We start from the raw sequence: 27,540 nt of genomic DNA, 5'->3' as shown, positions 1-27,540 counted from the left end.
GACATTTTGTATACCCGACCCCGAACCCGATGTTTGCGGGTATTGGGTACCTGATATCCGACGGGTATCGGGTCGGGTTGGCAATTACCCAAAACCCGCTTCCCGTTTCGATACCCCTAATTGGATATTAATACAAGATTTATAGTACGAGATATATGACATAAAAGTGTTGTTAGAGCATCCACAATAGGGAGGACACTTCCCTGGACAAGCCACTTTTTTTGTCTTTAGCCACTTCTGATTTGTCCTCAGCCTCAAAAAGCCCAAAATCAACCTAGTCAAAACCCTACTTGTCATCTTCTTCATCATTCTTCTCTTTCTCTCTTCCTCATTCTAGAAAACGAAAAATAAAAAAAAAATGAAAAATTCGAAATCGGCGCCGCCGCTGCTCACCCGCCGCACAGTAGACCGCCGCGGGCACCGCCGAGCCGCTCCCCACCCCGCCGCATCCTCGGCGTTTACTCGGCGATGGCCTTTCCGCGGCCTCTCACCCGGCCAAGCCGGGGCAGAAGTTTCCAGCACAATAGGCAGTCGCGGCCGGCGCGCCGCCCCTATTGTGGATGCTCTTAGATTTGTCAAATCATAGTTATCGACGTCGTGATTGAAAAGGTTAAAAGTTAAAACCAATGGTATATTATACTACTACTATTATCTAATGGGTAAAATAAAAATTTGCTTATCTTATTGCATTAATGCTCGATTGATTTGACCAGTGAGAAGAATGTGTTAAACGAGATTTTTGGAGACAATGTATACATTTGTTTGGTTCAATTGTTGCTTTTTATTAATCTAACTTCGCGTTAACTATGGAAAAGTCATTTGTGCAAATTACATTCGATGCGAATTTCGTAAAATATGAAAGACCAAAATCAAATGTGAATAAAGTAGTAAAAGAGAACAAGATAAAAAATGAATAATAAATTATAAGTCATTTTTCATTTTATGGATGGTCGGAAATGGAGATGTGAGACTAGCATGCTCATAGAATTCACATTCCATAAAAAACTTAGCAAAACAACTTCACCGCCCTACACAATGGGTTAGTGGAGCCAACAAGGCTTCATCCCAAGCCTTGGTAACGTCATGACCACCATTTTGGTCATAGTTATGAAAAAACAAAAGAAAACGAGGCAATATAACCCATATACCTACCTTAGACATATGTTTTTTACTCAAACCTTTCACGTGTATATATATTAATTCCTTGTTGATGCCAAATCCTAGACCAATGTACAATAAAACGTGAGTTTTGTTAGCTTGTAGCTATTTTTTTTGGACGGTTGTGAACAGTCATATAACATTTATTTCACAAATTGAAAACAATAGTTGCATTTGATTTCACTTTGTTAATTTATTCGTGTTTTTCAGTATAAAAAGTACGGTTGATGTACTCAAGGATCCAAATTTGAATTAGTCCACTTTTTTACCGAGGTATGTGTTATTGTGAGTCACTATATTATTTTTCATGAATGTAATCCTTATAAATTGATTGTTAATTATATGTAGGTTGATTGATGTCTCCTTCTACAAAAGCCTCAATGCATTCTGAATGAGCGAGATTAAGGTTACACATTCTTATAAACTATACCGATTTGATTAAGATTGGTTTTCAGTCGCCCAATAGTTGAAATTTTTGGTTTTGGTTTGATTTTGAGATTGTTCATCTGTTACTGGTAATTTTTACCAAAATAACCGATAAAAGCCAAATTTTAAAATTTTATTCAACTTTAAACCAATAAAATTAATAAATTAGTTTATGGCTGGCAAATCCCCCGGATTGGGTCGTTATCGAGTTAACCTAATGTCGACCCAATCCAATTTGTCCAAACCCTAACTCAATCCAAAATCGTCGAGTTATTATCTCCGACATTGCTCACCGACTTAAATTATAAGTAATCTAGAAAGAACACAAAACTAGATGTAAACTATTTAAAATGATTTAGAGGAAGTTCATAATAAACCAAATAAAAGTACATAACTTCATTTATTTAAAAAAATTGTTATTCACGTGTCATTACTGCGACAATATTTGGCGCCGAAGTTGCTCGTGCATGACAATACTCCATTGGTTCTCCAAAGGAATTTATGTATTACTTCCACCATTACTATAGTCCTAAGGGTCTTTAGTCGGATCCATATGTAATCCCGGACGATTGGTTTCCATGTAGTTAATAGATAACATTTCGATATGTCATGGATAATGGTCCATATCTGGTAGAGATTTATCCATGGTTCTCTGTGTACTTCTCAAGATGTAATTGTTGGAGGGTTGTTGAGGTGAGAGAACGTCAAATTGGAGACGTGAGTATTTTTTTGTAAATGCATGTTTTGAAGAAAGCTTTATATTACTCAATACTTAATTTTCGGTAAACAAGATGAAAAAATCCATATCAGTGGCTACTGACTTCTAACGAATGAAGAAGTTGAAATGATGTTGCATAACCAACCTATAACTGGAGAGCACTCCAAGTTCCACCTGCCTTTGGAGAATGGCAAAGTCAGGTATGAAATCACTATCATATCTACATTGTATAATTTCTAATTCGATACGATTTTTTATTATTAGGATATTTGGAGAGTTCGAGCCGACAATGATGACCCATATCATGGTCTAACCATTGTTGGTTATGGCCGTGAAGGCAATGACAGATATTATATATGTCAAAACTCATATGGCGTCATATGAGTTATAGAGGTTAATGCAATATTTTAAGAGATATCAAATCCGTGCTCTATTTTAAGTTATACTACCTCTGTCCCTGAAAATTTATCCCATTTTTCCATTTCCGTCTGTCCCCCAAAATCTATCCCATTTCACTTTTATCATTTTTATAGTGGACCCCATACTCCACTAACTAATTCTTACTCACATTTTATTATAAAACTAATATATAAAAGTAAGACCCACAATCCACTAACTTTTTCAACTCACTTTCCATTACATTTCTTAAAACCCGTGTCGGGTCAAAGTGAGACAAATTTTGGGTAGTAATTTTTTTCAAAACGAGTACATAAATTGTGGTTATAGACAAAAAATAGGATAATTGGTCAGAGAAATTATGAACTATTGTCGAAATTTGGTATTTTTCACAACTTTTAAAGTTGGTCGTATAAAACACATTCTCTCATAACTGTGCAAATTTCCCACAATAATTATTTTCAGTAATATTGACGTGAATTAATTAATCTCATGTAATGGCATGTGCGTCAATTCTAAAATAGATGTGTATTAATAATCTCATGTGAGCTTATAAATATCCAAGTAACAATCCTATTACTTAACCTCTAATTTCCAAATATTAGTCGCTATGAGAAATTTGCACAGTTATTAAAGTTTGTGATTTGTTCGACCAACTTTAAAGGTTGTCGAAATACCAAATTTTAGCAATAGTTTAATATTTTTCTAACCAATTACCCGAAAAAATAATTAGAGAAAGAAGAAGGAGGAATCTATACAATATAGAAAAGGGGAGTTTTGGAGAAATTTACAAAATTGACATTTAATTTAAAAAATTATATTAAATTAAATATATAAAATTTAAAGGTTATTAAATGTGTGATTAAGTAGAGTGAATGGGAGGTACTAGATTTTGGGGTAGGAACTGGTTCAGCACTGTGGTGAGCCCGTTGAACATGTTTCCTGGGTTTCACATGATATATGCCTATATTTATATCGTCTGTGAACTGGTTTTGATTTTTTATTGTGTTTATTCAATTTTGGAGGGGCATGATGGAGGTTTGGCCTGGTTTGATTTGAAGTTTGATTAGAATTTCAAATAAAAATATTTTTTGTCATTTCATTGAATGCCTGTGGTGTGAATTGTTCGATAACATACTTTTATGGGTCTCATTTTATGCTTTACTCTACGATGATCGTTTTAATACATATTGATTATTGATTTTGTGCATTACTAATTGATTTTGTTCCTTATTTTATTGTAGTTTTAGGTAAGGCGGACGACTTTAAACATGACAAACGAGCTATTTTATTGTGATAGATTTTTATCTTCTACTCTATGATTTCAGTGTTGATTTGTATAGATTTTTTATTCTCATATAATTAAAATTGTTACTCATATTATTCATTGTTAATATTGATTCTAATTTTATTTAATCAATTTATAATTAAAAATTAATATTTTAGAAATATGTTAATCTATGCATAGCACAGGCGTGATACTAGTAATTGTTGGGGTTTGTATACTAAAAGATGCTTCGAGCGTACATGCCTTTGTACAGTCAGCTTGTGCATGTATACGAGAAACGCCACATCCACTTGTTTACCTATTTATGAGAATAAATAATAATATAATGATTTATTATTGAAATATGATAAACAAAGTCTAAGGCTTTTTACTAAGAAGGTCAAGTAGGGAAATTCGATGAATCTCCTAATGAGTTTTTCAGTAGGGGACTTGGCCAGATCTAGTAAGAAGAAAAACGTATTCACAACCTAGATAGGCTTTGGCTACCTATTGGTACGGTTGCGGTGTTTGTGATAATTCTCTTTTACCTAAGAAGAGATTAGTAACACCGGTGTGGTAAAGCACTGAAAGGATCTAATCCGGAATGTATTCTTTATTGCTATCTACTGAGAATATATTTCAGAAAGTTTAGTATTTTCTAGTCTATGATATTAATATCAATATTATTTATTCAATCAAACGCCACTTTGACTTATCAATATGTGAGAGTTTGTACGTAACTCAAGTTCATGATATCTTGGGTGGTAGTAATTGAATAACATGAAGGTATTGGAATATTATTTCATAGAATTCGCGTGCCCAGTATGGTATGATTAAATCCCTAAAAGGGTGATCCCCAATGAGGTGTTTGAAAAAGGAATTTATTATTCAGAAAACTGCGCAGTTGGAATTTATTCCACGAATAATAAATAAAGTTTCAAACTAGAAAAACTCTTTGAAGAATTAATTTAATTCTAGTCACATAGCAGACAAAAGAATTAAATTGATGGATCAAGATAATCTTAAACGCGGGAAATATTATAAAATAAAATGGACCCAAGTTATTTGTAATTTGGTGATTTAAGTGGGAGTGCAATATTATTCTTTAGTGGAACAAAATAATATTCCATTGATAATATATTAAATCATGGGTCATTTGATTTAATTAGTAATTTATCTAATGGGTGAGCCCAACACTTAAGTCATTCCATGGATCCCCTTACTAGCCCAATAAGGTCCACTATATAATGAATGAAAGGGAAACCCTAGCACACAATCCAAGACAACACAAAACCCTAACCCTAGGAGGCAAATCGGCGCCTCCCTCTTCTCTCTCACTTGTCTCGATTTTCGTGCCTAGCACGTGGGAGAATTAGGGTTTTGATTATTGTTCTTGATCTATCCTAATTCATAGGATTAGATCTAGACAATTTGGTGTTAGTATTGGGTTTCCCTAGATCCATTCAAAGTTATTTAATTGATAATCCATTCAAAGTTATTTAATTGATAATCTAAGATCCGCCCACACGGATGGAGAATCAAGGACAAGGGAATAGTACGGAAGATTCATGGTCGATAAACCAAGGATCTCCGGGTGGTGCAGCTAGCAACTTCGATCCTATGATGGATCAAAATGAGGTAACAATCGAATCTACATCAAATTGCATGATTATGTGTTTATTTGATGTTATATCTATAGATCTATGTAAATTGCATGAAATTGGAGTCGAATGCATAATCACCTAAATAGATCCGGTCAAGGACCTGTTTGGTTTCCGTGTCTTCCGCTGCGGTAGTCCCAACAGTAATATATAAGAGAAAAGTTTTCAAACTAATTATACACAATTTATGGAATCAAATATCCCAAATTTTAGGATTGCAGTCTTTTATTCAATAACATAATCCGACGCAAGCACGCACAAAGTGTACCACACATGAACACAATTTTTGGGTTTGGGTCATTATAGGGGTCGACCCAATAATATCGGATTGGTTTTAGGATCAGGTTAGGGTTATCCATTAAGAAATAAAATTATTATTTTATTAATTAAAAAAATATTAAAGTTTAATTATTATTTAGATTTAAATCATGGAACAATTTTAATCATTTCATAACATGTTTTAATTGTGTAATAGTATCATACTTTAATCGTGTAATATCATGTTCCGATCGTTATTGTAACACCCCGACTTTTTACCTTAAGACTTTGAAAATCAACCTTATATATATTTAAGTTTCGCGCCTAGATCTTTACTTCTCAAATAATTAATCGTTGTGAAGTATATTTTGGAGTGGTGATCGAATATAGTATTACTTCAATATAAAGTCGCGCTAATAAAGGTCCGTTTGTGAAGACCGAGTTTCAAATAAAATTCCGTACACGAGTTCAACGTTTAAGTAAATATTAATTAAAAATAAAATACTCTCCGTGCCCTCCGGACCTTGCGCAATAGCCACGCCTTGAATCCCGATACCTGCACGAATGGATAAGAAGCACGTTAAATCAAGACGAGACAATCGACGAAATCAAATCACATCAAACACGCAAACCAAACGACGGCTCACGCCTTTTTAGGTGACGAGACATAATATTCTTGCCATTTTTGGCATGACAAGTGATTGACGAGACAACTTGCCTCATTTGGCAAAGAGTCCCTAACCATTGGATATTTCACCTCCACAATGAATCAAGCTTTAAACCAATTAATTTCATGCACCATTCTTCCTTATAAATATCACCCCATCCCTCTCTTAATCCCTTTGTTCATCCATGAAAAACTACCTAAACAAATATTCAATCAAGATGGGAATGCATACAAGTGTTTGAAGAAGGGGAGCCAAATTCCTACACACTACCATCCTTCTTCTCTTCTTTTTTTAAGGTAATTCTTCTAATAACCCTTTTCACTACATAGCCATTTTCATACCTTTCAAGCATGAACATTTGGTTTTCCACATGGCAAATCATATTAGTATTTTGTACATCTCTTCCCTAATGATTTCATACCAACTATGCATATGACTATCTAGAATGGAATATTTGCCTTAACAATACCAAGCTTAGACTAAGAAAACAATTAAACAAGGCCTAATCTACTAAGAATCTTCAACACACAATAATAACAATCATGGGAGAGCTCACCCATAAGCAAAGGGGCTGTCCAGCGGCGGCGGCGGCAGGCCGGCGGCGGCAGACAGGCGGCGGCAGTCCGGCGGCGGCGGCGGTGGTTGTTCCGGCGATTTGTGCCGAAATTAACCTCTTCCGACCCCATTTTGCACGATCTATCCAAATCTTCGCATTTCAAGACCTAATTGTTAGTTCTAAGTCTTCAATTTAAGAAAATGAAGAAGAAGAAGAGAAAGAAGGGGAAGTGGGAATGGGAGGAAAATCCTACCTTTCGGTCAACGGCGGTGGAACCGCCGGTGACCAGCAACAGCGACGGCAGCGCCGGCGAGAGAGGGAGCGCCGACGAGAGAGGGAGCGCCGGAGAGAGGAGAAAGCCGGAGGGAGAGAAAGAGAGAGAGAGAGAGAGAGAAAACCGGAGAGAGAGAAAGCGCCGAGAGAGAGAGAGAGCGCCGGAGAGGCCGGCGCCGGCGCCGCTCGCCGGCGACGCCAGGGCGCCGGCAGAGGGGAGAGCCGAGAGAGAGGGAGGTTGTTTGTTTGAAATGGAAGAATGAATGGGAGGACTAATTCTTTTAGTAATTAGGGCAACACTTTTGACTATTGGGCCTCCCCTTTGGGTCAAGGAATTATTTAGTAATGTGGTCTCCTAATATTATTTCTTTGGGCCGAGAATTTAGAGGGAATGAGAATTTTGGGCTTTGAAGCATAAGAAATAAAAGGAACCTTATCTCGTAGTTGTGGTGTAATGTTTCTTAAAATATTTGAAGCTTTTAAAAAAATTAATCTTGCGATAAATTAATGTCTTGCCCTCCGTAATTAATTAATTAAATTTCTGGAAAATAAGAATGTATGGATTAAATAAACCCTCTCCCAAATAATTATTTAATTACTTTAGGGTGTCTCATAAAATAGAAATCCACTTTTCTTGAGTGGAATGAAGTGATCTTGATCGAACCCCGAACGTAGGACGCATACTACATGTAGGATCATTTCATGACATGCACCTTATATATGTCCTTAAAACTAATTTAAAACATTATACTATTTCAAGAAGGGCGTGTTCGCGAAGTTTGATTTCCGAGGCCAAGCTTTTGCAGCATTTTCTTTGGGAAGCTTTGAGGTGGGCTTTATATCCAACACATTAAGTGTGGATAAAATTATCAAATATATGAAATGATTTTTGTTTGATAAAACTGCACTTACTTTTTTTTGAAAATGTTATCGTGCCATAAATTATTTGTTTTATGATGCCTATCTTTTTGGCGATGCCAAAGGAATGAATGAATCGAATTCGGCTCCAATAGGACCAAGATCCTATTCGAGTTAGTGTACACAAAAGGAATGGACCGTGAGTCATCGTAAGGGTTGGCCGGTCAATGTGATCGTGGAAGGTGGCCACCTTCCCGACACACAATGAACCATCAGATATGGCGGATTGATGGAATGAACTTAGCTTGATCAAGCGAACTTTATGAAAATGAACTTAGTAAGCTCGGGCCTTTAAGAAAAACCCCCGTGTGTTACTGTGATGGCATGATAATAATTTTTCATATATATGTATCTTTCGGCGATGTGTTCACTGAGTACCCCGTACTCAGCCCTGCATGTATTTCTAAATGTGCAGGTTGAGCAAGTGATGAACTGGTGGCTGAGTGGAGTTGGTGGTTGTCTCATCTCTTTTGTAGGATTTTCGTGGCATGTGTCTTCATACACATGACCACATGGTTACAACTCCTTCCGCTGTGCTTAGGTTGTAGTATTTTGTACTAATGGGTCATAGGAAAAATGATCAGTAACGAGTGACCTACGTTAAACACTCTCTTAAGTACTCATGGTATTTCGTTGTCTTGTGAACCTCTTTTATATTATGAAAAAGTACTTGCAGGTCTTATTATAAATTCTTTCGTCCCCTTTCTATCCCCTCTTCTTAATTCCCTCCCCTGGTCATGATTTACCGAGCAATGCTATCCTTAGCAAAGCGCGGTCGTGACAGAGTGGTATCAGAGCCTAGGTTTTCTGCTCTGTAACCGTGAGTCCTTCTTTGGAAAGGAAAAGTCTAGACTTGATTCGCTAGACTAAGTTAACGAGATCGACCACAACTCAGCACCAATTTCATCGCCCTCAACCTGATTGAAGGTAATTTTTCTTCTTGTAAGATGTCTTTTAAGAATTTTATCGAACTAATAAAATGAGCACTTTTGGAATGAGAACTTAGAAGAAATAAGTATATGTGTGGTTCTCGCTTTCCCGAGCGATGTAATCTTTGTGCCAATGTTATGGGATTCATGTTGGAAGTACAAAGGGATACGTAAAATTTCCTATGCCCTGACGAACGAATTCGAAATACCTCCGTCCTAACAAAGCATTTCCCGATGCTTATATTATGACAAATTGATCTTACGCTTACAAATCCGACGCACAATTCCCTTAATAATGAACGTCTATCTCGATGCGTGCGGCTTTGGCCAAGTACACCCTTTGCCTTATACCAAAAGAAGTATTGTCGTGTATCCTTAAGCAACTTTCTCCTTTACTTATTGTTTCGGTAAAACATCATGTGTAGATGAACCAACGCCGGACGGCTCGCAAGCAAGTCACACCCCAGGCTATCGCTGACAATGCGATACTCGCCTATCGATCCTACAGTCCTCGTCCTGGAGCGCACATATTGAGGGTCTTATGCAGGTTTTATGAGTTGTGGGAGACGGCCCACGAGCATGGCGTCACTGGGATTGACGGCATACGCCATCTGATTCCCCTACTACCTGACGATTGGGAGATATGGACAGCCAGCTTAGCAGATGATTTCATCCATCGTCGACCCGACACCCTAGAGGATGAGGGAGACTTCCCAGGCTTCCTATGTGCCATTATTGATCAGTATTTGCGGTACCAGAACGTTCCGCCAGCCTCCCCAGACATCCTAGCACCGCCCCCACCTCAGTGGGAAACTCCGACCCTCCCTATTACTGAGCCCCAGGGCCAGTATGATCACGAGGCAGGACCTTCACGCAGACAGGAGATGGTTTTGCCCCTGGGCTACGACCGACCCCAGGGAGTGCGCCAGTTTCCTGGCCAGGAGCATGACCCCACGTGGCGGGGCAAGGCTCCTATGATCGCTGCCCCAGAAGAAGATGAGTACCCGATGGAGTATCCGGCAGATGATGAGGCAGATCCGCAGATGAGGAGTCCTTCTGAGCGCAGACAGTCCTTGGAGGTGCCTGGCGAGCTACCCCACCCCGATGAGTTGGACGCAGACTGGTACCAGTACTTTCAGAACCGCTACGAGGAGATCAGGGCTGAGATACGCCGCGAGGTTTGGGAGGTCCCGGACGCCGCAATACCTCCTCCCATGCCAGGGATGTTACCAGGAGGAGCCGAGGATGACCCGATTGCGATCAGTAGCGACGATGGCTTTGAGGGGAGCTCGGGGCTGAGCTCTCTAGACTCGGACGGCGACTGGTAGAGTAGTGTTAGTTATGTACCATCAGCAACGGACCCTTTATGAGGCCGTCCTGATGCTAGTAGTTTTATCTCTAGTCCCCTTGTGACGTGAAAACTGTTCTTTCCTACGGTTTCACGCTTTTCTTTTGTCGATCGCGTAGAGTTTGGGACTTTCGTATGTTATGTAGGAGGATCTGTTATGTACAAAAAGTCCTCTCTAGAGGCAATTTTGGCTTGATACATATATATATATGCAGATGTTCTATGCTTACGATTGTATCTTGTTTATAGGTGATGTTATTGTGCCTCTTGTTGGTTGCCTTCAATTAAAGTTATGTACAAAAGACCCATGCATGATTGCAAAAATTTTTTTTATTATTATTGTCTCAATAATAATTTCTTTTCTTATAGAATGCCACCTAGGAGGGTAGGACGTCCTAGAGGACGGGGAAGGGGACGCGGTGGAAGAGTGCCCCAAATTGTCGAAGGAAATCATGAAGATTGGCGCGAAGTTACGCCACCACCTCCATCTCCATCTCCGCCTCCACCTTCACCTCCCCCGCCACCACTTATGCAAATTCCGAGGATTGAACGCAGGATTGAAGAAGTCTTTCTCCGACAGAATCCGCCAAACTTTAACGGACTGGGCGACCCGGCCGAGGCTGAGACTTGGGTGCGTGCGATGGAGCGGATATTCAACTTCTTGCAATGCACAGATAGAGAGCGTATGACGTGTGTGACCTTCCAATTGGCCGGATCGGCCGATTTCTGGTGGGAGGCACGTAAGAAGACCATGACCCCAGGCCAGATTGCAAGCTTAACTTGGGAGCAGTTCAAGGCAGAAATGTATGATAAGTACATCCCTAAGAGTTACCGAAAGAAGAAGGAAGTGGAATTCTATCACCTTAAGCAGGGAAGGATGTCAGTAACAGAGTATGATAGGGTTTTCTGTGAGATGTCCCGATATGCTCCAGAACAAGTCGACACTGATGAAAGGATGGCGGAGAAATTTTGTGCCGGTCTGAGGCACGAGATTAGGATGGCGCTAGCTAGCCATGGGGGATTGACCTACCTGGAGTCCCTGAGCCGAGCTTTGGATATAGAGGCGGCAATGCCCACTGAACGGAGCACTCAGACTGTAGCTCCGGTTCCTCCTCAGAACTACCCCCAAGGGTCCAAAGAAAAACGCAAATGGGAAAGTACTCGAGGTCCTCAACAATCGAAACGACCGTGGCAACCACAATCTCACCACCATGATGTTGGAAGACAAAATGCCTCAAATCCAACTGGGGGCTATCAATCAAATCTGAGACCGTGCCCCAAATGCAACAAGGTGCACACGGGAATCTGCAGAGCAGGGACAGACATTTGCTTCGTGTGTGGAAGGAATGGCCACTTTGCTAGGAACTGTCCAAACAAGACCTCTGGAGTAGGGGCAAGGTCGAACCAGCCAGCATATCGCACACAGTTGCAAGCAGTCCAGATGCAACCTTGGCAACCACCACAATTTCCTCCTCCACCAAAGCAGCAACATCCTCGGAGGCCGAGTCTCCCATCACAGGCCCGTGCCTATGCTCTCAGACAGAAGAAACCGGAAGGGGACCAAGGAAATCTGGCAGGTATGGCTATGCTCCTTGGTGTACCTGTCATTCTCTTATTTGATACTGGTGCATCGCACTCCTTCATATCAGCATCTTTCGTAGATACCTTAGACATCCCAACGAATCAAGTTGAACATAGACTTAGGGTGTCTTCGCCTGTCGGAGGAATAATTGAAATTAAGTGCTTCTGCTCAAACCTAGAGGTTTCTTTTGGAGGACATCAGTTATTAGTCAACAACTTGAGTGTTATGCCTATGTCCGACGTCGACATAATCCTTGGGATGGATTGGCTAGCTGAAAACTATGCCACTATCCTGTGCAACCAACGACAAATCTCTTTTCACCCTCCCGGAAAGGACGCCACTAACTTTCATGGGGTTACCTTGGGCAAGCGGAAATCCATAATCTCCGCACTACAAGCTGCAACGCTTGTACGAAAAGGCCACCCGGCCTATCTTGTCTACCTGAACGAAGAGAGAAAAGAAGGGAGGAAAATTGAAGATGTGGAAATAGTGCGAGAGTTCCCAGATGTGTTTCCCGACAATCTACCTGGCTTACCCCCGGATAGGCAATTGGAATTCACCATTGATCTCGAACCCGGGTCTGCGCCGGTGTCGAAAGCTCCATATCGAATGGCTCCGAAGGAATTGGAGGAATTGAAGATGCAACTTCAAGAACTGATGGACCTGGGTTTCATCAGACCAAGTGTCTCACCGTGGGGAGCACCTGTACTTTTTGTGAAGAAGAAAGATGGGACGCTAAGAATGTGCATTGACTACCGAGAATTGAACAAGCTAACTTTGAAGAACAAATATCCGTTGCCAAGAATTGATGACTTGTTCGACCAGCTCCGAGGAGCTAGTGTCTTCTCAAAGATGGATTTAAAGTCAGGATACCACCAACTGAAGATTCGACAAGATGACATTCCAAAGACGGCCTTTCGAACACGGTACGGCCACTACGAGTTTGTGGTGATGCCCTTCGGCTTGACAAATGCACCTGCGGTATTCATGGATCTCATGAACCGAGTCTTCCACCCCTGTCTTGACAAGTTCGTATTGGTATTCATAGACGATGTGCTCATCTACTCTAAGGACAAGAAAGAACACGAAGAACACCTACGGATCACTCTGGAAACACTAAGGGCCGAGAAGCTATACGCCAAATTCAGCAAGTGTGAATTTTGGCTCAACGAGGTGAACTTCCTCGGTCATGTGGTGACTGCTGAAGGAATTCAAGTAGATCCAGCAAAGGTGGAGGCCGTGCAGAATTGGAAACCCCCTGGAACACCCAACGAGATACGAAGCTTCTTGGGATTGGCAGGTTATTATAGGAGATTCATCGAGGGCTTCTCAAAGATTGCAAGACCGATGACGCAACAACTCAAGAAGGGCACCAAAGTTTCGTGGACCCCAGAATGTGCAGAAAGTTTTGAGTTACTAAAGAGGAAATTGACCACCGCGCCAGTACTGGCTGTTCCAGATCCAACAGGAGACTATGTGGTTTACACTGACGCATCGAAAAGTGGATTGGGCTGCGTCCTCATGCAAAATGGCAGGGTGATAGCATATGCGTCACGACAACTTAGGCCGCACGAGCTTAATTATCCTACCCATGATTTGGAGTTAGCCGCGGTAGTGCACGCGCTAAAGATTTGGAGGCACCATCTCTACGGAGTTCGGTGTGAGATTTTCACGGACCATAAAAGCCTCAAGTACTTCTTCGAACAGAAGGACTTGAACATGAGACAGAGGAGATGGTTAGAGCTGGTGAAAGATTATGATTGTGGCATCAACTACCATCCCGGCAAGGCTAATGTGGTGGCCGATGCTCTAAGCCGAAAGACTCAGCACTTGACCGCCATGTTCACTCACGAGGAGAAACTGCTACGAGAATTTGGCAAGCTCAACATGGAAATGATAAGTGCCCCAGAAACGGTGGAAGCAAGGATAGCTACTCTAGTGGTGGAGCCAGATTTGAGGGAGCGTATCATCGCTGCACAGAGACAGGACGAAGGTCTGGAAAAGATACGAGCAAAGGTGAGGACTGACGGACATGAGACCTATCACGAGGAGGCGGACAACGCCCTCACTTTCGGAGGGAGGCTGTGTGTGCCCCAGGATGAGAAACTGAGAGATGAGATCCTGAGCGAAGCTCACGACACGCCCTACACCGCACACCCTGGAAGTACCAAGATGTATCAAGACTTGAAGCGGAAATTTTGGTGGGATGGCATGAAGAGAAGTATAGTATCATTCGTGGAAAGATGTTTGGCTTGTCAGCAAGTCAAGGCTATTCACCAGCGACCGTACGGGAAATTGCAACCCTTAGAAATTCCTGAATGGAAATGGGAACACATAACCATGGATTTTGTGACGGGCTTGCCGAAGACCAAGCGAGGAAACACTGCCATCTGGGTGATCGTGGATCGCCTCACCAAGAGTGCCCACTTCCTGCCAATTCCAATCACTTATGGATCTGAAAAACTATCTCAGCTTTATGTGCGGGAAATCGTGCGCTTACATGGTATCCCAGCCTCAATCACGTCAGATCGAGATGCAAAATTTACTTCAAATTTCTGGAAGAGCCTGCAAGCAGAACTTGGTACAAAATTAAATTTCAGTACCGCGTTCCACCCACAGTCTGATGGGCAGTCAGAAAGGACGATTCAAACACTGGAAGATATGCTTCGAGCCGTCATACTTGACAGAGGAGGGAGTTGGGAGACAATCCTACCCCTGATAGAGTTTGCATACAACAACAGCTACCAGGCAACCATTAATATGGCACCTTACGAGGCGCTATATGGGAGGAAGTGCAGATCGCCCCTATACTGGGATGAGGTCGGTGAGAGAAAGATGTTGGGTCCTGAAGTAGTCAATGAGATGGTCGAAATTGTGCGCCAGATTAAAGGTAGAATCAAGGAAGCACAAGACAGACAGAAGTCATATGCAGATACTCGTCGGACTGACCTGCAGTTCAAGGTAGGAGACAAAGTCTTCTTGAAGGTGTCCCCTTCTAAAGGGATAATACGTTTTGGGGTAAAGGGGAAGCTTAGGCCTCGTTTCATTGGCCCCTACGAAATCCTGGAGGAGATTGGACCCGTCGCCTATCGTTTGGCGCTGCCACCAAGTTTCGGAAGCGTGCACAACGTCTTCCATGTTTCGCAGCTGCGGAAATATGTGTACGACCCGAAACATGTGATACACCATGAAGAGATGATGTTAAACCCGGACTTGAGCTACGAAGAGAAGCCAGAAGCAATCTTAGACCGGAAGGTGCAACACCTAAGGACAAAATCCATCACTTCGGTGAAGGTCTTGTGGAAGCATCATGGATACGAAGAAGCTACATGGGAGCTGGAAGACGAGATGAAGGAAAAATACCCGGAACTGTTTGAATAGACCCTTACAAATTTCGGGACGAAATTTTTGTAAGGGGGAAGGAATGTAACACCCCGACTTTTTACCTTAAGACTTTGAAAATCAACCTTATATATATTTAAGTTTCGCGCCTAGATCTTTACTTCTCAAATAATTAATCGTTGTGAAGTATATTTTGGAGTGGTGATCGAATATAGTATTACTTCAATATAAAGTCGCGCTAATAAAGGTCCGTTTGTGAAGACCGAGTTTCAAATAAAATTCCGTACACGAGTTCAACGTTTAAGTAAATATTAATTAAAAATAAAATACTCTCCGTGCCCTCCGGACCTTGCGCAATAGCCACGCCTTGAATCCCGATACCTGCACGAATGGATAAGAAGCACGTTAAATCAAGACGAGACAATCGACGAAATCAAATCACATCAAACACGCAAACCAAACGACGGCTCACGCCTTTTTAGGTGACGAGACATAATATTCTTGCCATTTTTGGCATGACAAGTGATTGACGAGACAACTTGCCTCATTTGGCAAAGAGTCCCTAACCATTGGATATTTCACCTCCACAATGAATCAAGCTTTAAACCAATTAATTTCATGCACCATTCTTCCTTATAAATATCACCCCATCCCCCTCTTAATCCCTTTGTTCATCCATGAAAAACTACCTAAACAAATATTCAATCAAGATGGGAATGCATACAAGTGTTTGAAGAAGGGGAGCCAAATTCCTACACACTACCATCCTTCTTCTCTTCTTTTTTTAAGGTAATTCTTCTAATAACCCTTTTCACTACATAGCCATTTTCATACCTTTCAAGCATGAACATTTGGTTTTCCACATGGCAAATCATATTAGTATTTTGTACATCTCTTCCCTAATGATTTCATACCAACTATGCATATGACTATCTAGAATGGAATATTTGCCTTAACAATACCAAGCTTAGACTAAGAAAACAATTAAACAAGGCCTAATCTACTAAGAATCTTCAACACACAATAATAACAATCATGGGAGAGCTCACCCATAAGCAAAGGGGCTGTCCAGCGGCGGCGGCGGCAGGCCGGCGGCGGCAGACAGGCGGCGGCAGTCCGGCGGCGGCGGCGGTGGTTGTTCCGGCGATTTGTGCCGAAATTAACCTCTTCCGACCCCATTTTGCACGATCTATCCAAATCTTCGCATTTCAAGACCTAATTGTTAGTTCTAAGTCTTCAATTTAAGAAAATGAAGAAGAAGAAGAGAAAGAAGGGGAAGTGGGAATGGGAGGAAAATCCTACCTTTCGGTCAACGGCGGTGGAACCGCCGGTGACCAGCAACAGCGACGGCAGCGCCGGCGAGAGAGGGAGCGCCGACGAGAGAGGGAGCGCCGGAGAGAGGAGAAAGCCGGAGGGAGAGAAAGAGAGAGAGAGAGAGAGAGAAAACCGGAGAGAGAGAAAGCGCCGAGAGAGAGAGAGAGCGCCGGAGAGGCCGGCGCCGGCGCCGCTCGCCGGCGACGCCAGGGCGCCGGCAGAGGGGAGAGCCGAGAGAGAGGGAGGTTGTTTGTTTGAAATGGAAGAATGAATGGGAGGACTAATTCTTTTAGTAATTAGGGCAACACTTTTGACTATTGGGCCTCCCCTTTGGGTCAAGGAATTATTTAGTAATGTGGTCTCCTAATATTATTTCTTTGGGCCGAGAATTTAGAGGGAATGAGAATTTTGGGCTTTGAAGCATAAGAAATAAAAGGAACCTTATCTCGTAGTTGTGGTGTAATGTTTCTTAAAATATTTGAAGCTTTTAAAAAAATTAATCTTGCGATAAATTAATGTCTTGCCCTCCGTAATTAATTAATTAAATTTCTGGAAAATAAGAATGTATGGATTAAATAAACCCTCTCCCAAATAATTATTTAATTACTTTAGGGTGTCTCATAAAATAGAAATCCACTTTTCTTGAGTGGAATGAAGTGATCTTGATCGAACCCCGAACGTAGGACGCATACTACATGTAGGATCATTTCATGACATGCACCTTATATATGTCCTTAAAACTAATTTAAAACATTATACTATTTCAAGAAGGGCGTGTTCGCGAAGTTTGATTTCCGAGGCCAAGCTTTTGCAGCATTTTCTTTGGGAAGCTTTGAGGTGGGCTTTATATCCAACACATTAAGTGTGGATAAAATTATCAAATATATGAAATGATTTTTGTTTGATAAAACTGCACTTACTTTTTTTTGAAAATGTTATCGTGCCATAAATTATTTGTTTTATGATGCCTATCTTTTTGGCGATGCCAAAGGAATGAATGAATCGAATTCGGCTCCAATAGGACCAAGATCCTATTCGAGTTAGTGTACACAAAAGGAATGGACCGTGAGTCATCGTAAGGGTTGGCCGGTCAATGTGATCGTGGAAGGTGGCCACCTTCCCGACACACAATGAACCATCAGATATGGCGGATTGATGGAATGAACTTAGCTTGATCAAGCGAACTTTATGAAAATGAACTTAGTAAGCTCGGGCCTTTAAGAAAAACCCCCGTGTGTTACTGTGATGGCATGATAATAATTTTTCATATATATGTATCTTTCGGCGATGTGTTCACTGAGTACCCCGTACTCAGCCCTGCATGTATTTCTAAATGTGCAGGTTGAGCAAGTGATGAACTGGTGGCTGAGTGGAGTTGGTGGTTGTCTCATCTCTTTTGTAGGATTTTCGTGGCATGTGTCTTCATACACATGACCACATGGTTACAACTCCTTCCGCTGTGCTTAGGTTGTAGTATTTTGTACTAATGGGTCATAGGAAAAATGATCAGTAACGAGTGACCTACGTTAAACACTCTCTTAAGTACTCATGGTATTTCGTTGTCTTGTGAACCTCTTTTATATTATGAAAAAGTACTTGCAGGTCTTATTATAAATTCTTTCGTCCCCTTTCTATCCCCTCTTCTTAATTCCCTCCCCTGGTCATGATTTACCGAGCAATGCTATCCTTAGCAAAGCGCGGTCGTGACAGTTATCATGTCATGTCAAGCTAAATTTATAGAGTAGTACTCACTTACTATCATTAACAGTATGTATGGCTGACATTTAATTGCATAACACGATAATCCGCATGAACATGCATGAAATTATTGGGTTGGGAACCAATAAGAATTCGATAACTTAAGATTGGGTGTTAAATTCAACCTTATTGGGTTGAATCGATATCGGATTGACACGATAACTACTCAATCCACGAGATTTGCAAGCCCTACCTAATTTATAAACCACGATATCGGAGTATAGTCTATGATATTTATTAGTAGTATCTGAAAATTTTCATACAGTATATTGTAAATATCGGTATTTCAATTCAGCCCTGTTATCTTAGTTTGCACAAACGACTTTAATTATAAAACAAAATGCTACTACTAAGTACAATAGCTTCTTAAAATATTGAATGAAGTTAGTAGCTTATTAAAATATTGATTAGAGTTTAAAATTGGTATTGTGCATTAACTTTTAAAAAAATTAATTTTCTACAGCTTTGTTCAATTTCTTGTAACTGGGCTTGCGGAATTGGATCTTACAATTTTCGCAAAATCTTTGGATCTTACAATTTTAATTTCTTTCAATTCTACAATTTTAATTCTATATCAAAAATAGATCATCGAATTCGAAATATTTATAAAAGTGAGCATTTTCACATACTACACACACAAACACACATTGCACCTTCACACACAAACACAAACACAAACACAGACACAAACACAAACACAGACATAAACACACACACACGCACATATACTACGCACAAAATGCGCGAGCATGCACACACTTTAAATTAAAATTCAATTCAAACATTTCGTAGAATTCTAATTCCAATCTCGTGTACTAAATTGACCCTAGAAATAGTGTATGTATTTTAGAGTTTTTGTTAGGGAATTTACAATATGCTTGAATTTCTTCGGAGATGGAGGAATTGAAGATGGTCTCTAGATCTGGAGTATTGGGGTGGAGAGTCATTGGAGGGGAGAGAAAAGGGTCAAGGGTCTCGATGACTATGGGTGGTGATGAGGAGCATCAATGCCTTCGACGGTAGGCATGTGTCCGGTGGCAATGGTTGCCGACGCACAATGTGGCTTTTTCCATGGCCGTTGACACATCTATGCATCTTAGCCTATGCAATCATTTGGTGGTATTGATATCCTATTTGGAACCGTGTTCGATAAAATGACATTGACCAAGAATAAATGTGACATAACATTTAATTTTGTGAAATTAAATGATATAGCGCCGATCTACGTTGGTAATAGGTGACCGTGGTATATTCATTTTCTTAAACCGATTTCCGGTGAGTGAGAAATAATATACTCCCTCTATCCCAAAAAATATGTGCATTTTCCATTTTCGTCAGTCCCACAAAAATATGTGTATTTTATTTTTGGAAAGTTATAGTATCAATATAATAATATATGTCTCACTATCCACTAACACTATTTAACCACCATTCTCTTCTCCTCTCTTACTTTACCATAACATTCTCTTCCTCTCTCTTACTTTACCAATTTTGTCTTAATTCCCGTGCCATATTGATAACCCTTGCCCATATTTTTATGGACGAATGGAGTATTAAATTGGTCATAATAACTAGCTATAAAGGACCTAAGAACCTCCATAAAAAAGATAATGGCAATCCTTGACAACTTTCATTCAAGCAAACATTTATATCGACTCCCCCGCTAACTACATGACACTAGGGTATACTTTCGTTCAAACTCCGTCACTAGAGGTATGCCCAAAACCACCCCTATGGTATACTTCCATTCAAGCTATGCCAGCTAGTTGTGAATTTACCAAGTAGCTAACCCTAGACTAACCACCAAGTAACCATAACCTCACCATGGATTTTCCAAACATTTATCTCACCCAATGTCGGAAGGGATTCTCTCAAGGAGACACTCAAAACTCACTTCTAATCTATTACAAATGAAGCAAAGGCACTATTTATAGATGGGAGGAGGAATGGGAAGAGTTTAAAAAATATTCAAAAGCCCACATGCTCATGTTCCCATTCCAATGGGTCGATGGGTTCGTCGGTGTGCGAAGCCGGCAACTTGCTGGAAATGCTGCTGAAATCACTGAACAAAACCGGCGAGCCACTGGATTTGTACTACTCCACGCAACCTTCGTTAAACGGCCATAACTTCTTCATCCGGGCTCCGATTGAGGCATATATGGTAGCCACGCGAAGTTCTTTCGATGATGAAGACAATAATGGTCTTAGAAGCGCATTTGGACACCATCTTGATAAGCAACAAAAGGTTTGATTAGACCCCAGTTTTGGATTGGTTGCTTGACATGACTTCTTCGTTTCTCCGACGAAAATGGTTTAGCGCTACCCGAATTCGCATCAGGGTGGTTCACCAATGAATTGCATGACTTTGACCACTCAAAATATCTTTGTCACACAGTTTCTTACAATGGTTACAGATCCCAATGAGGTAAAAACATGAAATCTCGACGTGAAGACAATGACCTTGTCGTCGATGTTAATTATGTTGGATAGTTTTGGTCAATGTTATTTTCTTCATATTTTGCAATTTTATTTGTTTATAATTCAAAATTTTTTAAAAAATGTTAATGTCACAATGAAAATATAGATTATGGCTGAAAATGAAGATTGTCGCAAGTTTACTGTAAGAGCCCGAATCCAAACACTACCAGTACCAAAGATATTGCAAATATAGCATCGAATATGAATTTGAATCCAATCTGTTGTGTATAAGTATAACCTTTTGAATCCAATCTGTTGTGTATACGTATAACCTTTTGGCCTTCGTTCAAATACCAGATACTATGAGAAATTCTTTAGCTATTGAAAAAACAAGGCATGTGAAATTCATAAACTTCACCTTAAAGATTCAACTTATTTGCAAACAAAGCTTTATCAAAATTTACAACTACTTTTTTGCATCAAGTTTCAGATAAATAAACTCACAGTAGAAAATGTTTACATCTGATACCTCCACAAAGTTGAGCTCCATTACTATGCTCATATATTACTCTAGCTACACAATCAACACTGTTATGCTAACCAAGTATCCATTTCCTGGACAACGAGCATCCACGACGCCCTGGAAATTTCACAACTAGATAAAAATCCATGCTTATTAAACAAAGAAACAGTAAACACATTTAGTTATCACCATTATCAATCCTAAACCAACTACTTAATTCATCTTGGAAGTAGATTCCAATTCAGCATATTTGTAGCAAAATGAAGAACATAATCACCAATCTCAAATCAGTATTTTATCGATCATAGCCTAAGCATGAGCTGCAGTTCCACACTTATCAACAATCATCCAAATCAAATAATCTACATATAATATAACAAGAACCCAAAGTAGTTTTAATAAAGTAGGACAAACAAGAAACACTACTTACTGCCCCAAGGAAGAATTGCACCGATCAATTCCCCGTGGACCTAAGCTCCTGCAGTTGGTCCCTAATCTCATCCTGCACCAGCTCCAGCCGCTTCGAGAACACCTCCAACTCCAGTATTTGCTGCTTCCTCCACCGCTCTTTATCTCCCCCCATGCTTGTCCCGAAGCACAAGGGTATCGGGCTTCGTCCCAATCCGAACCCATTTCCACAGCACGGCGACCCGTTGCTGTTCAGATTAGGGCTCATCGAATTGCTTAGTAGCTCTTTGAATATTGGCGATAGGCAACTCTTCACAGTCTCTTCGATCACGCCGGATAACGACCCTGTTATCCCCAATCCAATTACCGGAGCAGCCATAGGCGCCACGGCCGATACAGGCTGAGCGTTGCTGATGTTGATGTTGGTGGCGTTGTGTTGCTTCTCCTCCAATTTCACTGCTCCGACACGGTTCCTCTTCCTGGAGCGCGGAGTTTTGGCGTTAATATCAATGCCGTTTAGGTTGGGGCTCTGGCAATCGAGAAAATTATTGAAATTAGGGTTGTTGAGGGAGTCGTCGTCCTCGTCGATCGGCACAGGAGCGGCGCGGTAGGCAGCAGCGCCATTGACGGCGGTGTTGCCCCAAATTTTGGAGGAGATTTCGAAGGTGGCCTGCTCGTGGGGGGTCTTGAAGGCGTGGTCCTTGCCAGTGCCGAATTTACCGATGACGTTGCGGTACTTCTTTTTGAGGCGACGCAGCTTCTCGACAAGCTGGTTCTTATTGAAATCGAGCTGGAATTTGTTCCTGATCTGATCGTAGAAGGCGGTGGTGTCGTGGTGGTGCTGGGAGGAGGTGTGGGGGCCGCGGTGCTGGGTGGTGTAATCGAGGAAGCCCTGGAGCAGCTCAATTTCGTCCTCATCGGTCCAGAGGCGCTGGAAGAGCTTCCGCGATTCGTCGGGCGGTGGGGGAGGGGGTTTCTTCGCAGGGACAGAGATCTCCGGCTGGTGGTGGTGGGGATCGGGGAGGCCGGGGACAGCAATGGTTACCTGAGCGGCGGAGAGGGGCGGGGGAGGACGATCGGGGGCGGCGGGAGCGACGGGGGCTGAGGAGGCGGAATCGTCGTCGTAGTGGTCGAAGCTCTCGCCGTCGTCGTCTTCATCGTCGTCGAGGAGGTCCTCGTCCTCGTGGAAGACGATGGGGGCGGCGGGGTCGTCGGCGGAGGCCATCGGCTAGGTTTAGGTTTGGGGGAATTGGGGGCTCACGACGAGGCTGGTAGTCGCATGGTGTGTAATTGGTGGGTTTGGTATGGACACCCAAACCTAAACCAAAACCAAGTGGGTTTGAATGCTTCACCATACGCCACCTATGCTACGCCAGCTAACCCTTCTTTTACAGCTAACCCGATTCTATGGTAACAAAAACCCACTTTCTATTTCAACTTTTTACCAAATCCTCTTCTCCTTATTTTAATTCTACCCAATTTTCTAACTACTAGTATTTGCAGTCTTGGCTATGAGGTTTTGTAGTTTCTTTCAATTAAAATGATACTTAAAAAAAATTATTCTTTTATTTGTTTGGTATAATAATTCTTAGCTATAATTGTAGTAATAACTGATTAATTTATAATTTCACATAAATATTGCGTGTAAATGTGCTTTATTATTGTTTAGATTTTTTTTGTTATTTTAATCGGTAAATAGCGTTAAGTCGATATCTATTGATTTCGATATATTTGGTACACCGGCAATATCCATATATACCGTATTTTTGGTATACTGAGTGATGTGAATCAAATAATACTTGTTCTATTCCATGATTTCTCCTATTTTGTACCTTAAAATCATCTATCAATTAATCATTAAAGCTTGATTATTATATATTAGTTGATTGATGTACATGAGGAGTGGGGTCTGATTGAAACTGTTCGTTGCCTATCAAGATGGTGTGCAAATTCTTTTATCTTACCACCATTATCTTCGTATTTGAAATAGCTTCGTGTGGGTATATTGTACGCCTCAATCGGAGCTCGGATGAAGAAGTTATGACCATTTGACGAAGGTTGCGCGAAGCAGTCAAAACCGGCAAAAACGCCCGGGTGCAGTGGAAACGCCCGGGTTGGCATACAAAATGCCCAGGTTGTCATCATTTCACCCGGGCCAGGCATTTTTCTCGATAACTGCCGAATTTCATTGTTCAAATTGGTTTATGGGCGGTTTTTGGAAGAGGTGAGACTTCGTTGGACGAAAAGTGAGAGGGGAAAAGAGAGAAAGAGAGGAGGAAGAGGAGAAGGAAGAAATTCCGGCTTCCGACTATCCGTCTCCAAATCTCAATTCCACTCAACGAGAGCATGCTTCCTCTGGTTTTCATCGTGATGTTTATCATGTGTTTAGGCTAAACTCTCAATGTTGCTCCAAGTTGTGATTTAGGCTTGTGTGAATGTTTCTACACCTTTGAATCCACGTTTTGACATCGTTGATGTGTTTAATGTTTAATTATATCACTTTAGAGGCCTCTATCGTTATAGATATTTAATTCTTGTTTATCGTCTCTTTAACATAGACTTGGATTGACTAATCAATTGATGTGTTGTTGAATTTGAATTGTTCAGAGGATAATTTGACAACGGATTATGTAAGTTTATATAGTAGATGTTTATTTCTCCCGCGCTTCTGCAAGAGTTTATAAACATTGAAAATTAGTTCGTGGAACAAGTGTTCAGCGCAAGTGATTAGGTTGATGAATTAATCAAAATTTGTGCTTTTGATAGATGTAGAAATATGCAAGTCTATTGAGCAACTTGGAGTGACATGCTTTTCCGTTTGAGAAATCCATCTTTTGTTAATCTTTTATTTTCGTTTGTCTAAATCTTTCAAAACCAAAAATCAAATCCTTGTGTTACATCTTTTTAACTTCATAAGTTTTAAACAAACTTCTACCTCCATGTGGATCGACACTTGAAATACTACTAACGATGTTATAATCTTGCAGTATCGTAGTATTATTAGAGTTAATTAATTAAACTTGATATCTTGTGTCAACTGAATCAGATACTCTAAAATACACATCACCGGGACATACGAAATTCATCCGTTACCGTATCGAAAACTTACGATCGCACTATACTGAAAATTTGATATTTTCCAGTAATTTCGGTACGATACGAGCGATATACCATTTTTTCGGTATTTTTTTCCACCCATGAGCAAAATGTTATGACCTGTTATTAGCTTGCAATCCATGCGTTCGATATTTTCTTCCTCTAATCTTTATTTTTTTTTCTACTTTTAATACATTAACTATTAGATTTTTGTATTATTCTCCCAATAAACAAATCGAATTAAAATAAAATATTTTATGAATTGTTCTAATTTTGCTGTTTTCTAAATTGTACTGCTTATATTTACCTTGTTTTACAATAAAACCTTTAAAAAAATTTATATTGGTACAATCTAATACCTTGAAAATTAAACAAATTTTAATAAATATTGTGGATTGAGTTTTTTTGTGATTTTTTAAATCCAAATTGCATTATCCTGTTGTGATAATTGTTTTCACTTTTATATAGTACTAATACTTAAATATTTTGATTAGAATTTACACACAAATTTAGTTTGATTATATTTTTTTCTTTATTTAAATTTGTGATTTAAAATCTAAAGATGATTTACATTTAAAAAATTCAAATAAATCTATACATATATAAAAGGCGAGTTTTGGGCCGTTTTTGAATATTTGTGAATTTTGAGTATAAATTTAAATATTTGTAAATATAGGGTGTGAAATTAAATATTTCAAGTAGCCGCTAATAAAACATGGAATAACCGCTGAAATATAAATGACTCCAATATTGAAATCGTTACATTCATATGAATTGAAACGGTTATATTCAAATGAACAAACTAAATCAATTACAATATTATTATATCGATAGAACATACGAAATTATAAAGTTGATTACACTATTAGTCAATAAACATTAATATGACGGTCAAATGATGAATTCAAAAAATTAACCACTAATCAATTACAATATCATAATCAATTGCATAAAAGTAACAGTCATCCTCTCTTATTTGTTCATCTACATTATAAATATGTAGTATGTGGAAGATTATAATTTATAATCACTTCTTCATTGTCTTATTTTATTTGTTGAAAGCATGGAATTCATCTTCCTTGATAATCTATAACCTAGCAATACTTCGTCACTCATTCGAGTATGATATCGTGTGTCTATGAATTCATTAAACGTAGAGACAAAACCAATGTAATCTCCTTAGAATGTATTTTCCATGACAGGATGGTATGAGTGTCACTTCTTACTTTATTACGGTTTGTCTTGCGGAAAGAGGTTTTTTCTCGACCAAACTTATAGTTCGGTTTATTTTATAATTTTCATTGTAATTTCCATTTCATTTATTGTTGTTTTTTTTTCTTTGATTACAATAGTTAGAGTACCGCGTGTATATGGTTCGAGAATTTTATCCTAATATTTTTTACAATTCTTAGAGATGGAAGAATTGTAACATCCTTACTCGAAACATGTATAATATTTATCTTCTTCTTAACACAATTTATTATTTTTGTATATTTATATTGTCACTGGCGCTATAATTATATTAAGTGGTGTCACAAAAAATAATATTTTATCACTTGTGATGAATTAATAAGTGGTGCATAATATGTATATTTAGCGATGAGATAATTAAACCTATTAAAATAGAGTTTATCAAAAATTAGTTGTTCAAACAAAATAAAATAGTCTGCAACCAATTTTTTGTTTACTAATAATATTATTGTTGAAATTAGGATTTGACACTTAATTAGTCTGGGATACAACTGATTTTATATTAAAATCTAATTATCTTATCTATAGGTGATCATGCTGAGTAAGATATATATTATACTATTAAGAACTATATTTTTACAAAAAGAAAATTTGTTGTATTTAACATTATAAAGTAGTATAAAAAATAGTAGATCGAGTATATATGTTTCATGTTCCAACAAACCACGTTTAAAAGTGCAATAAATAAAGATAAACGTTATAAACGTTCAAAAGAGTTATCATTATTATTCATTAATATAATAGTGTTAATTCAACCAATTAATGTAATGTTTTTTGTGTAGTTTATCATTTGAATTTTTTTATGGTCATAATTTTGACTTTTTCAATATTATGAGTTATCAATTTATTATTTAGTTAAAAGTGTGATTTACATTATTTTTAGTATAGAAATAGGAAGGATTGTTTTTCAAAAGTGTCAACAATTGATATAGTCTCTTCATCGTTGTCCAAATAATTGTGTTTGTCTTCACTCCATTTCAAATATGTTTAATTTTATGTGTTTATGTATAAAATAAATTGAGGAGCATATATCTATTGAATTGTTATTATATAGTAGTACAATATATATATTTTTTTATTTTTAAATACTATTTAGTTATATTATTTCTTATTTTAAATAATCAATTAAGAATTTAAAACTGTGTATAACAGAAAAAATTTTCCGTCGTGCATCGCACGTGGGTTAAAACTAGTAAAGATTAATACGCATGTCTAAATGTAAAAGAAAGTGTTGGATATTAAATAATTTAGAAAAAATCTTCCGTTAGAAAA

General features: G+C 39.4%; 1 protein-coding gene across 1 annotated transcript; it reads right to left on the bottom strand.

Moving 5' to 3' along the window:
• Positions 1 to 21,389: 21,389 nt before the first annotated feature.
• On the bottom strand, positions 21,390 to 23,269 carry LOC125222567 (putative transcription factor At3g04930). The gene is made up of 2 exons (XM_048125255.2): positions 21,944 to 23,269; positions 21,390 to 21,630 (listed from the first exon to the last, which is right to left on the bottom strand). Exon 1 carries the CDS (start codon positions 23,144 to 23,146, stop codon positions 21,968 to 21,970), a length of 1,179 nt encoding a protein of 392 aa, XP_047981212.1. The 5' UTR covers positions 23,147 to 23,269; the 3' UTR covers positions 21,390 to 21,630; positions 21,944 to 21,967.
• Between the last annotated feature and the right edge of the window lie 4,271 nt (positions 23,270 to 27,540).

This window comes from Salvia hispanica, chromosome 1, assembly GCF_029641045.1.
Source record: "Salvia hispanica isolate PSC_SH4W2 chromosome 1, Shi_PSC_v1, whole genome shotgun sequence".
Taxonomy (NCBI): Eukaryota; Viridiplantae; Streptophyta; class Magnoliopsida; order Lamiales; family Lamiaceae; genus Salvia; species Salvia hispanica.
This window is presented reverse-complemented; position numbering and strand designations above follow the sequence as displayed.

Bases quoted from the DNA above. Each gene is read 5' to 3' on its own strand.
- LOC125222567 (XM_048125255.2), bottom strand. From the start codon at position 23,146: ATGGCCTCCGCCGACGACCCCGCCGCCCCCATCGTCTTCCACGAGGAC.